Genomic DNA, 11,565 nt, shown 5'->3' with positions numbered 1-11,565 from the left:
ATTACCATCTACAATTCAAATATTTATGGATTTCGAACAGTAAAAACAAGATTAAAGTTTAAATCCATATTTTATTTCTCTGATATTGATAAAGTACTAGATTTTTTAAACATTGCATTGGTCATGCCACTGAACCCTGTGAAACGTTACAATGTTCAACTTCTGAATGATGGCGCTAGAAGATATATTATATAATTTGACTTCTGAATTGGACATAACTGCATCTATACATTCAGCCATGATGATTCTAGAACACTTCACATCTACATCCAGAATCTACAATCAAGAGAAACATGAGTGAATTAGAAGCATGAACGTTACAATTATGCATCGCAGCATTCGAAACATCAAGTTCTGCTGAACTTTGGGGAACGAAATAAAAACAATACTTAAAAACAAATAAATTATTATTAATCATAATTTTTCTGACACAAAGATACTGTAAGCACTTAATCGAAGTAGTAATTTTGCAGGAAGATGCTGTTCAGGCCTTTGAAGATGGGTTGATAGTTGTAAATCAAAGCTTTTTCTTCTTCGCTTTGCGAAGAAAACCGATGATGGTTTTTCATTGCTGAAAAAGACAATTAGCACATGAATGCATAAATTAAGCGGTCAGAAAGAATGTACATATACAAACAAAACCAAGTTTAACACCAAGTCAAATTAAAAGGGTTAATGAAAGAGCCAAGATGAGGGATCTTATTTTTCATATTGTATTTTCCATTTTTTAGAAGACTAACCTTCAGAAACAAAGAAGTGAGCAGTGTAGAAAGTGGCTTTGATGGCTGAGAGCGTGTGCACCATACCGGCTTTCTCAATCCACTCAAATGGGCTTTTCTCTGGGTGCCACTGAACAGCATAGAAGGGATATCGATACGCTACAGGATAAATGACAGAGCAACACATAAGAAAATGTCATTATTTACATAGTGATCACTTACTGAACATTTGAACAAACCGACATCTACATATTTACTTCTACATGTTAAACCAAACAATTAGCTCACTACAGCACTGTATTATGGGTGAAATGATTGGTGGGTTACATCACACACATGCACTAAGAGATGCTCTGTAGCATTCATACCCTCCATTGTGGAAATGAACTCCTTCTTGCCATCTGTATTTGTAGTTAGGACTCGATAAAAACGCTTAAGCTTGGCATTGCTACTGTAATTCTGTAAGAGCAAATCATGTTCAGACAACTCTAATAAGAACATACAACAGTTGTGGTATACAGTGACTGGTCAGATGTGTCGGGGGTAATGCATTACAAGCACGCAATCAGATTACTTTTCCCAAGTTACTAGTAAAGTTTTTAAATGTACAATAAAATAGTTGTTTTTCCAAATAAGTAACTCCAATTACTTTGTTTTCCCATTTATTGGCCAACAGCTCAAATGTCCATGTTGAGAGAAATCATGAGAAAGGTGCAGATGCACCGTGTGCCCTGTGTAAACATGATCTCACTTCCTTAAAAACAGATTCAGTATTCCTAGAAATTAATACAAAATGTCCAATGCAAACTCAGAATATTGTGCAATAATTAAATCTGTTAAATACTTGATGTATTTAATCTCACTGTTGACTTTTTTTGTTTTTTGATCAAATAAGAGTGTTACTGCAATTAATTTATTATATTTGTTAGCAAGCCCACTCCATGTAAGAAACAGCTATGCAATATTGTAATGCATTACTTTTAAAAGTAACCTTCCCCAACAATGCTGGTCAGTATGCAAAAATTAGAAGTGTAAGAAATACAGAAGTCAGTGTTTCTGGTTTTGTTTCAGTTTATGCATAGTGAAATTACATCTGAAAAACAAAATTCTCATATGTATAAAAAAACATTACTAGATTGGTACCTGCATGGACAAGCTCCAGCTGTGGAAATTAGACGTGATGTTTTCTTCTGCCAGGGACTGAAGGACATCCTTTGGAAACTTCTTGAACAACCTGCTTTTCTGGGCTCCTGTAATAGTCAAAATCATTGACCAAATGTCAACTCATAGCAAACAACATTAATGAGCTAACGCAAGACTTTGGTAAAAGCAGACAGCACAAACTGTCCTTGGCAATTTTGGACATTTTTGGTGCGGCTCACCTATTTGTGAAAATTAGCAAGTCTTACAAACGTATATATTTAGTAAGCCACATCATGTTGTACATCCAGTTAATGGTTTTGGAAATAAATATATAAATATGCTTATATAAACACAAACAATAGAAGTATGCGTTGTTATATGTTCCCTCCCATTAACCGTCACTTGTAATCACTATAATGGACAACAGTGCTGTAATACTAGTAAGAATGTGACACATTTGGAGAAAAGCACGCACTGTTACCAACCTGGACTGAAGGTCAACGGCAGGGCGACTGCTTTGGTGTCAGTCAAGGTCAACAAGTTCTTGTTGCTGGTAAGAACCGTGAGCTGCTGGAAGCCCTGGCAGGTGCCCCAGATCGGAAAATAATCTGAAGCATCATTAGCCTGTCATGGTTAATAAAGAAGAACCATCAAACCACATCCGTCAGATCAAGATCAATTCAAACTAATTTTCACATGATGGTTTTTTTTAAACTAACCTTTATTGCAAGTTCATAGAAAACCTTTGCCGCTCTGGTAAACTGAGACTTTTCAATGTCCACATTCCCACCAGGCAGCAGCAAACTAAATGGGTTAAAAGCAGTCAATCAATGTAAATACGGAGTCAAAGAAAAACCAAATATAACCAAATATAAACCAATTTCCATTTTCCAAACACATCTACCAGAAAAGTCAAAGTATTCAGAAACACTCACCCATTTATTGCGTTGAACAGTTTTTCGTACTCTTCCTTGGTGCGATTTATTCTGCAAACATACATATTTATTTTTATGTATTCTTCCCCTATATATATATATATATATATATATATATATATATATATATATATATATATTTATATTTGTGTTAATGTAGTCTGTATGTAGCCTGTATTTAACATACCGAATTGGTACAACCCTGGCACCTGCTGACTCCAAGTGCTTCACATATGATGCAGCTATATAAGAAGATCCCTGTGCATGAGGGTCGTCCTCCAAGTTTTCCTGGGCTAAAATTCCTGAAACGCAAACACACACACACACACACACACATACATATAAGGTTCTATCTGCATTTGCAACGTTTTTGCATTCCATATAGTGATATGGGGAACAAGTCTCTACAACATTCCCAAGATGTACTCAACTTGAAAAAAATCATAATCTAAATAAATTGTCACAGCATAAGAATGTGAATAACTCAATTTTGACAAAAATTCACCATGGTTTTGCAACACTAACCATAGTTTTATTATTTGTACTAAAAAAATGGTTATTGTATGCAAATAGTGTTTGCACTTTATTTTACAGTACGTGTTCTAACATGTACTTATAGTGTTCTTACAGTGTATTTATCTAAGAAAGTTCTGGTAATACAAGGTAACTACATGGGGTAGGGTTAGGTTTAAGGGTAGGTTCAGGGTAAGTACCTAGTTATTACATAGTTATTGAAATTACTATAATAAGTACATAGCATGTACATGGGGAACAGGATTGTAAAATAAAGTGCTACCCAAATATTAATCAATCCGCATAAAAACCATGGTTACTTTGCTTTTACTTTAACAAACCAATAGTTAATTGTCATTAAGGCTGTACTGGTTTGCTGGTTTAGTTGGTTTTTCAGATTAGTCATGCTGTTGTTTAGCAGCTGGTGCCACAACCACAGATGCCCACAACCCTTTTAAAACCATCAAAGCAGACCAATTAACCACTGGCTGGTTTAACCTTTTTTCGTCAAGGTTAGGTGGTCTTCCAAGCGTGTTTAAAACTTGTTGCCATGACAGTGCTTTTAAGAGTAAAAAAAAAGAATCCAGAAGAAACTAGAAGGTTCTAGCAACAGAGCCGCGCGGAGAAGGATGCTGCGATTCAAAAAGCGAGAGACGTAATATTACAACTAACATCAGCTATCAGACATCATGCATTCATATAACGGGACATTAAAAAGTGATAAAACCGCTAAAAATAATCGTTTTATTCTTACCGATGATGGGTCTGTAATTTAAATTACGAGCGCATGATGCTGGAAAACCGCATAGAAGAGCGGCGAACACCGCGAGCACGAGCACCTGGCGATACATCCACCTCAGGTAGCACAGCAAAGGACGAAATAAATGACAACTCCTCGATGGTATCAGTAATAGAAGGCAATGTCAGCTCCAATGCCGATGTCTTGCTTTTTAATGAAAGCTGCACCCGGATCCGCGTATCCGCAATCGTCACGTTAACTTGACGCGCGTGAATTATCCAGGCGTTGGCTGTTCTCCAGCGAGGATCAGCTCTGATGACGAATTCAGAATAGCGAAGAGTCACGCCTGGCCCCGCCCACTCGAATCGTCACCATACGAATTAAACTGTTCTTAAATGCCAAGTGCATTCTCCTCAGAAGCTAATTGTAATGCCACGTGTGTTTTAAATAAATAATTACACCGTTAAAAGATTAACTGATAATCGCATAAATGCACAATGGCGAGGCTTTGATTATAATGATTAGCTATTTACTACATTAAATACAAAGAAAAGCATTGCATGGCATTATTAAAACAATATCAAGACAAATCTCTCAGTGACGACCATCATAATCAACAATGATGACATTTCATAACAGGGTAACCACTTGTACTAATGGTGCATCAGTTCTGTAGAATGAATACGTGCTCTGGAGGAAATATATGATGTAATACACAGCCATATAAGACTTTTACTGTGGTGGGTTGCTAAAAAGTAAACTTGGTTCTCAAACAGAAGTGTGTAAGTGTGTAAAAGTTCAAAAGTTCCCGTAGGTCAGTTTAGGCCATAGAAAACTTTCTGAAAGTTTTGTGTAAAAGTATTTATGTACTGCCAGTAAAGGGCAAGTTCTTCTGAAGTCATAAGTTGTTGTTTTTTTTGCAAAACTAACCAACTTCCTGTCAGGTCTGCTACCTACCAAGACCACAAAAACAGCAGAAAGTGTTAAGTAAGCAGAGCTTTAAATGTGATTGCACTAGAATCAAAATTCTTTATTAGCTCTGAGCAAACTGGGTATTCATAGGGGCATCAGTAATGTTGTTTTAAGGCACGTTTATAAAAATTACTTAAACGTCCCAATTGAAATGATTAAAACTGAAATGATTTCTGTAAAACCAGTGGTCGGATGCTGTATGTCCTCAGTGAGTTATAGCCACTTGACTAGAGACTGGTCTCTGTGTGAATGTCCACAAAACTGGAAGACTTTGTGAATATACAGTATATTCAGAATTCAGAATAGCAGTAGGCTTTTTAAAAAAGGTATATTTGAAGATGAAAGTTACTACCCAGCTCCCATTTTTAATATTCTTGTTACAGTAAGTCAGTTATGATCTGATGATGATTTCCGAGCTCTTCTTTTCTCTTCAGCTTTTCTGGATCTGATGTCATAAACCAGAACGACAACAATAGCCACGCCCACCAGAGCAGAGACGACCAATTGGATCACAGCTTCAGTCGAATTGCAACAGCAGACACATTCTGAAGGAAAAGAAGAACTGAATACATATAAGTATGTGGAATGATTGATAATATGCTGCTGTTGTGCTGTTTAGTGATGGTTTGATGCTACCTGAACATGGTTGACAGAGCTGAGTGATGTCCAGATGTTGAGTCTGGTTGCTGATGGGATTGTTGAGCACACAGCTGTAGCTGTTTTTATCCTGATATTCCACCTCCAGAGGTAGAGAGAGACTGATGCTGAGATCAGACACACTGATGCTGGACAATAAACTGTTTCCTTTGTACCAGGAGAGAGTCACATGACCCACATTCACCACTGAACACAGCAGCACACATCTGGACACTGATGATCCTGATGGAGGATTTTGAGGACAGTAACTGGTGATGACAGGAACGGGAAGACGAGCTGGAAAATATTAGAGAAATATAACTAAATCAGATTAAATTGTCTGTGTCTGAGTCTGTGAGTTTTTACTCACCAATGACAGTAACATTGAACGTTTTCCTAGACACTTGTTGTCCAATCATCTGTGCTTTATAAAGTCCAGAGTCTGTGGTTCTGGTGTTTGTGATGATCAGAGATCCAGTCTGATGATCCAGCTGCAGTCTGTCTCTGAATCTGTCATGAGTTTCAGCGATGACTTCGGATGAAATGTTGAGTTTAGCGATGCAATAGTCTCCGCATGTCCACATGATCAGATCGTCCTCTTGTATTTTAGTCACACCAGTCGGTAGGGAGACAGAATCGCCCTCTATCACCAACAACGACTCGATTTCATCTGCCTCAACCCCAAACACACCTGAAACATGCAAGAGCATTTCTTCAATCACTGACTAAACCGCTTTTCTAACTTTCTGTTGGTTCACTATTTTAGATTTCATCATCAAACCACTTTACCACTTTACACGCATAACAGGTCGTCACAGTAAAACCACAGATTGATACGATTGTCAAAAAAAAAACATGGCTTAAAGTTTCTTCTTAAAGTTTAAAGTACACCATTAACACACAACAATAGGTTTACTGATAACCAGCACTAGATTAAAATGACAAGATGCATCCAAATTGCTTACTATACTAATATAAGCTTGCTAAACATTGCAAAATAACAATCATTAATTTTAAACAGTAGATTTATACTCCATTATAAAACTGCAAGAGCTAAAATGGCTTTAAAAAAGGCATTTTATTTTCTTACCAACGAGACGCCAGAAGCACAAACCAAACAAAAGTAACCCATGAAGCATTTTTATCAGCCGTTTACTGAGCTGTCTGAGAGAACATCACTCAAAATGTGACCAGGTCTGAATCCTCCCCTATTTTACACCCTCCCTGTGCTCACGCACTAACTGTGCATCTGCTTTTGTCCTACATGCATCTGTTGGTAGAAAGTACATCTTGATTGACCAATCATGATAATGATAGGCCTATATGTCAAAACTGCTGATATTAAAAGGAATAAAGGTCAATAACTTACGTTACTAGAGTGTGTAAACTGAAACCTACTTAAGTGCAATTTCTCATAATGGTTAAGTTTTTTTCTACATTAAATATTAAATAGTCATTGGCAAATCGATAGCTTATTTTAAATAGCATTATTGTTGACAGACTAACTACTTTAAGAGTTTATTTATTTTAACAGGAAAAAGTCTGTGGTTCATGTTAGCAAGACAGGAAGAAGCCATTTAACCGCATGCAACATAGATATTCCATCCACCCAACAAAACAAAACCACCTTTATAAGAAATCAGCTCTAGGTTTCAGTTCGAGCTTGCCAGTCTTCTCTTGATCTGCTTAATGAGTGTGATAATGAAAACCAATCTAACTACCAATACTATTTTTGTTAAATAACATTAAAATAAAAATAAAACATTAAACATTAAAATGTAAAATAACATAAACCATTTTCAAAACCAGACCTAATTTTATAAGAACGGACATACTTTTTATTAATTTGATTAGAGTTAACCCTTACAAATATTAACCATGGTTTTACTACAAAAAAAAAAACAAAAAAAAACATGGTTATTATTAAATTAACCATGGCTTTGAAACACTAACCATGGTTTAACTATGGTATTTGTAGTAAAAGTGTGGTTTTATACACACACACAAACCATGGTCACTACAATATTACTATAATAAAACCATGGTTAATTTTTCTAAGTGTAAATCTGATTTCATGTTGACTTACACCCGCCAGTTCCAAAAAAAAAAAAAAAAGTCACACCAACTCTGTTTCCTGGTCATGAGGTGGAAATGCATTGCAATGCACACCTAGGACACACAAATGCGTTTGACTACGTCGTTTTCATGAGGTAAAGTTACTTTATTTTATTGAAAAGAGCTCTGTTATCTGAAGCCCACGTGATTACACGTATTTTGGAAAATCATTAGGAAACGATAATTAAAGCTCAAAACAGTTAAAGCTAATGTTGTTGTTTGCAGGTGACGACGCGTGAATCAATACTTGACAGGTGGAACTTCCTGATATTTACTTCCGATCTTCGGAATGCGTTTTGTTTTGGCTTATCAGCAGCGAAATAATCATGATTTCGACTCCGAAGACGAATATGATTCACAAATGAATTTTAACCGGGTATAAAATATCTCTATACAGTATTGTTAAGTCGGTTACATACAATAATGTTAGTTAGAAAGGCGTGTTTACGTTGGGTCTGATACGAGCTATTTAAATGCTAATCACTCGTAAACACAACAACAGTTTGCTAACTACACTCGTCATCTTTACTCACCAAAATGAAGACCAAGACCCCTGTTTTACTTTTATGCTTTTTGCTCGCGATAGGTGAGTATTTAAAAAGCTTTAGACATTCAGTTTCACTTTGTCGCTCTTTAAAAGCTTTGCTTGAGTCTGAGTGTGCATTTGAAATCAAACTAGCCTATATGTAAATTAATTTTGTTGTTGAGTGGTGTAATATTTACATAACAACCACAATCACACACATCTGCTCATTCTGTGGTAGTGTACTACTGTTTCCCCACAAACAACTAACCTGCTAACCTTTATTAAGTATAATTAGCTGATTAGCATTTGGATTTGCTCAATGTTGTCAGTATGTGCAACTGTTTCTGTATTTCTCCAGGTGTGTTTGGTGCTGATGTAAAGTCAGTGATGGAGGGAGATTCTGTCACACTACACACTGATCTTACTGATTTACGGGGATATGAACTTATACTGTGGATATTTGGACCTGACAGCACCCGTATAGCTCAGATCAACAATGTAGCCAATAAGATCTCCATATACAATGATGCTCTTGATGGGAAATTCAGAGACAGATTGCAGCTGGATGATCGGACTGGATCTTTGACTATCACTAACAGCAAAGCCGAAGATTCTGGTCTTTACGAACTGCAGATCATTGGTGGAAAAGACATCCCACCCAAGAAATTCAGTATTATTGTTTCTGGTGAGTCGTTTTGTAGTTGAATTACTGTTGATTTCAGTCATTGAACCACTAGTCACCTGAGTCGGTCAGCAGGTAAAATGTCAAATTAGCCAAGTCACATGTTGTTACTTTTGTAACTTTGCGATCTTTCAATCATCCTATATCCTCTTGGAGACAAAGCCAAGGTGGATGTACAGTATCAGGTTTCTTGTGTAAAGAGTAATATGAGACCTTTGTCACAGCCTGGCATGTGTAATTTGTGGCAAGTGACCCAGAGAAACAAAACTAGTGGAAATTTTTTGTTGATGTAGGTGTTGTTTAAGACTTTTTATCTTTTTATTAGTATTATTGTTTATTTCCGAGTCAATGAGATGAATGGATGCTGGTAAATAGATGCACAGGTTTGGATTGTCTGTTTATTTTGTTGTGTTTTCCATCTCTAGCTCCTCTGCCTGTTCCTGTCATCAGCAGTAACTCTTCACAATGTTCTTCATCATTTTGTTCATTGGTGTGTTCAGTGGTGAATGTGGGTCATGTGACTCTCTCCTGGTACAAAGGAAACAGTTTATTGTCCAGCATCAGTGTGTCTGATCTCAGCATCAGTCTCTCTCTACCTCTGGAGGTGGAATATCAGGATAAAAACAGCTACAGCTGTGTGCTCAACAATCCCATCAGCAACCAGACTCAACATCTGGACATCACTCAACTCTGTCTCACATGTGCAGGTACAGTAGAGATGATATTAGTTGATTTGTTCTTTTATTCTCTTGTTCTATAGCACTTTAAAAGTTGTATTTGTTAACTCTCTCTCTGTAGTGGATGCATCAAGTTTAACCAAAGGAGACGGCTTATCGTTAGGTCATATGGTGCTGATCTGCAATATTGTAGTTAGTGTACTAGTCTTGGCTGTGGTTGGGATGTTCATTATCTACTGGAAATATAGAAAAAAGGATCAACCGGGTAAGTTCAATCACATTTAACAGAGCAAGATGTATTTGTCATGTAATTTTGATCACATTTACTGTATGTATTATAATTGATTTACCTCATTATAACTGATTTACTTACCATATTCATTGTTTCAGTGGCTTACTGCACTTTTAATATCTTGTTTTAATAACAAGCATGTCTTACTCTTTGATCGTTCATCCGAGTTTTTTTTTTATCACTCATTGTTTTACCACTGGTAATAATTTTATTATCAATCTCTTCAATTTGTTTGAAAAGTAGATTGTGCACCCCTGAATGTTTACTCTCTGTCTAGATTCTCCAGATGATGATTTGGCTGAGACCGATGAACTGAAGACAATCTCCGCGAGGTTGGGAGAGTCAGTCATTCTAAACACTGGTGTTACTGCAATACAAAGTTTTGACGTGCTGCAGTGGAGGTTTGGAGAATTAAACACAGCAAGCACAAACCCATTCACTGTCATCGCCAAACTGAATGAACCAAACAATTTTGATTTTACTGCTCGTGTTGAGAAACTCAGAGACAGCTACAGACGCAGAGTACACCTGGATAAAAAAAATGGATATCTTACAATTAATGAAATCCGATCCACAGATTTTGGAATTTATAAACTGAATATCTCCAGGAAGGGGAGAAATGTGATTTCCAAGTCATTTATCGTCCGAGGTGAGAAGCTCAAATCATTTAGTAGAGTAAAGATACATTAACAGAAGATAGATGATCTGAAATGACCGATTTAATTCATGCATCCTTGTTTATAACAATAATCGTTTGATTTTTTTGTTTTCTTTACAGACTCCTCAGAAGACGAAAAGAATGTTCAAGAAGAGACAAAAACATTAATGAATGGAGAGACTACTGCAGACACTTGTCTATAGCTTCTGTTACATTATCCTTACTATATAAAACATCTCTAATTTTATGAGCCTTTAAAACTAGAAAATGTGTTTAAAATAATGCTGCATACTGTTAACTGATGAAAAGTAACATAACAAAGGGTTGCTTTTGACTTTACACTAACTATTTTGTCATTGTTGTTTTTGTCGTTTACAGTTGATGAAATGTATTATGCAGATATTCATGTTACATTAGTATCAATTGTACAGATTTGATTATTGTAAATGAACAAAATATTTTTTTATGGTGTCTGCCCTCTAGTGTACAATTTATATAATGGCGTGTTTTTTTTTAAAGCTCTAACTAATAATGTGAATGAGAGGCTGCAACTTTGTTCTGAATGTAATGTAATTATCATTAAGAACAAAGTATGAGTTTATTTTATTACTATTTAATAAAAAAAAATTAAAGTAATTGTACTATACATTTTTGGAAAACCTTAAGGGAAACCTTATTCCATAAATGCAAAACAAAAACACATATATATAGTGGTGTGAAAAAGTGTTGGCCCCCTTCCTCATTTCTTATTTTTTGCATGTGTGTGTCACACTTGAATGTTTCAGATCATCAGGCAAATTTAAATATTAGTCAAAGATAACAGAAGTGAACACAATGTGTAATTTTTAAATGAAGGTTTTTATTATTAAGGGAAAACACAATCCAAAACTACATGGCCCTTTGTGAAAAAGTGTTTGCCCCCTAAACGTAATAACCACGTTATTGGGCCACCCTTAGC

General features: G+C 36.0%; 3 protein-coding genes across 4 annotated transcripts; 1 reads left to right on the top strand and 2 right to left on the bottom strand.

Moving 5' to 3' along the window:
* Window positions 1-63: 63 nt before the first annotated feature.
* On the bottom strand, window positions 64-4,356 carry LOC113100972 (gamma-glutamyl hydrolase-like). Its single transcript, XM_026265466.1, has 9 exons — window positions 4,065-4,356; window positions 2,985-3,099; window positions 2,798-2,848; window positions 2,582-2,666; window positions 2,348-2,486; window positions 1,863-1,969; window positions 1,088-1,178; window positions 741-878; window positions 64-571 (listed from the first exon to the last, which is right to left on the bottom strand). Exons 1-9 carry the CDS (start codon window positions 4,159-4,161, stop codon window positions 450-452), a joined length of 945 nt encoding a protein of 314 aa, XP_026121251.1. The 5' UTR covers window positions 4,162-4,356; the 3' UTR covers window positions 64-449.
* A 118-nt stretch (window positions 4,357-4,474) lies between these two features.
* LOC113100974 (SLAM family member 9-like) lies at window positions 4,475-6,879 on the bottom strand. Its single transcript, XM_026265467.1, has 4 exons — window positions 6,748-6,879; window positions 6,028-6,348; window positions 5,658-5,954; window positions 4,475-5,566 (listed from the first exon to the last, which is right to left on the bottom strand). Exons 1-4 carry the CDS (start codon window positions 6,794-6,796, stop codon window positions 5,409-5,411), a joined length of 825 nt encoding a protein of 274 aa, XP_026121252.1. The 5' UTR covers window positions 6,797-6,879; the 3' UTR covers window positions 4,475-5,408.
* A 903-nt stretch (window positions 6,880-7,782) lies between these two features.
* LOC113100971 (SLAM family member 5) lies at window positions 7,783-11,243 on the top strand. Of its 2 annotated transcripts, XM_026265464.1 has the most exons (6): window positions 7,783-7,867; window positions 7,998-8,983; window positions 9,406-9,687; window positions 9,779-9,922; window positions 10,227-10,598; window positions 10,728-11,243. In XM_026265464.1, the coding sequence occupies exons 2-6, from the start codon at window positions 8,629-8,631 to the stop codon at window positions 10,808-10,810; spliced, it is 1,236 nt and encodes a 411-aa protein (XP_026121249.1). In that variant the 5' UTR covers window positions 7,783-7,867; window positions 7,998-8,628; the 3' UTR covers window positions 10,811-11,243. The 2 variants fall into 2 exon arrangements, with proteins under 2 accessions (XP_026121249.1, XP_026121250.1); XM_026265465.1 differs by lacking the exon at window positions 7,783-7,867 and having other exon boundaries at window positions 7,880-8,983.
* The last annotated feature ends 322 nt before the right edge of the window (window positions 11,244-11,565 follow it).

Source organism: Carassius auratus, unplaced genomic scaffold (assembly GCF_003368295.1).
Source record: "Carassius auratus strain Wakin unplaced genomic scaffold, ASM336829v1 scaf_tig00217432, whole genome shotgun sequence".
Classification (NCBI taxonomy): Eukaryota; Metazoa; Chordata; class Actinopteri; order Cypriniformes; family Cyprinidae; genus Carassius; species Carassius auratus.
Note: the sequence above shows the minus strand (reverse complement) of the source record. Positions and strands in the feature narration are given on the sequence as shown.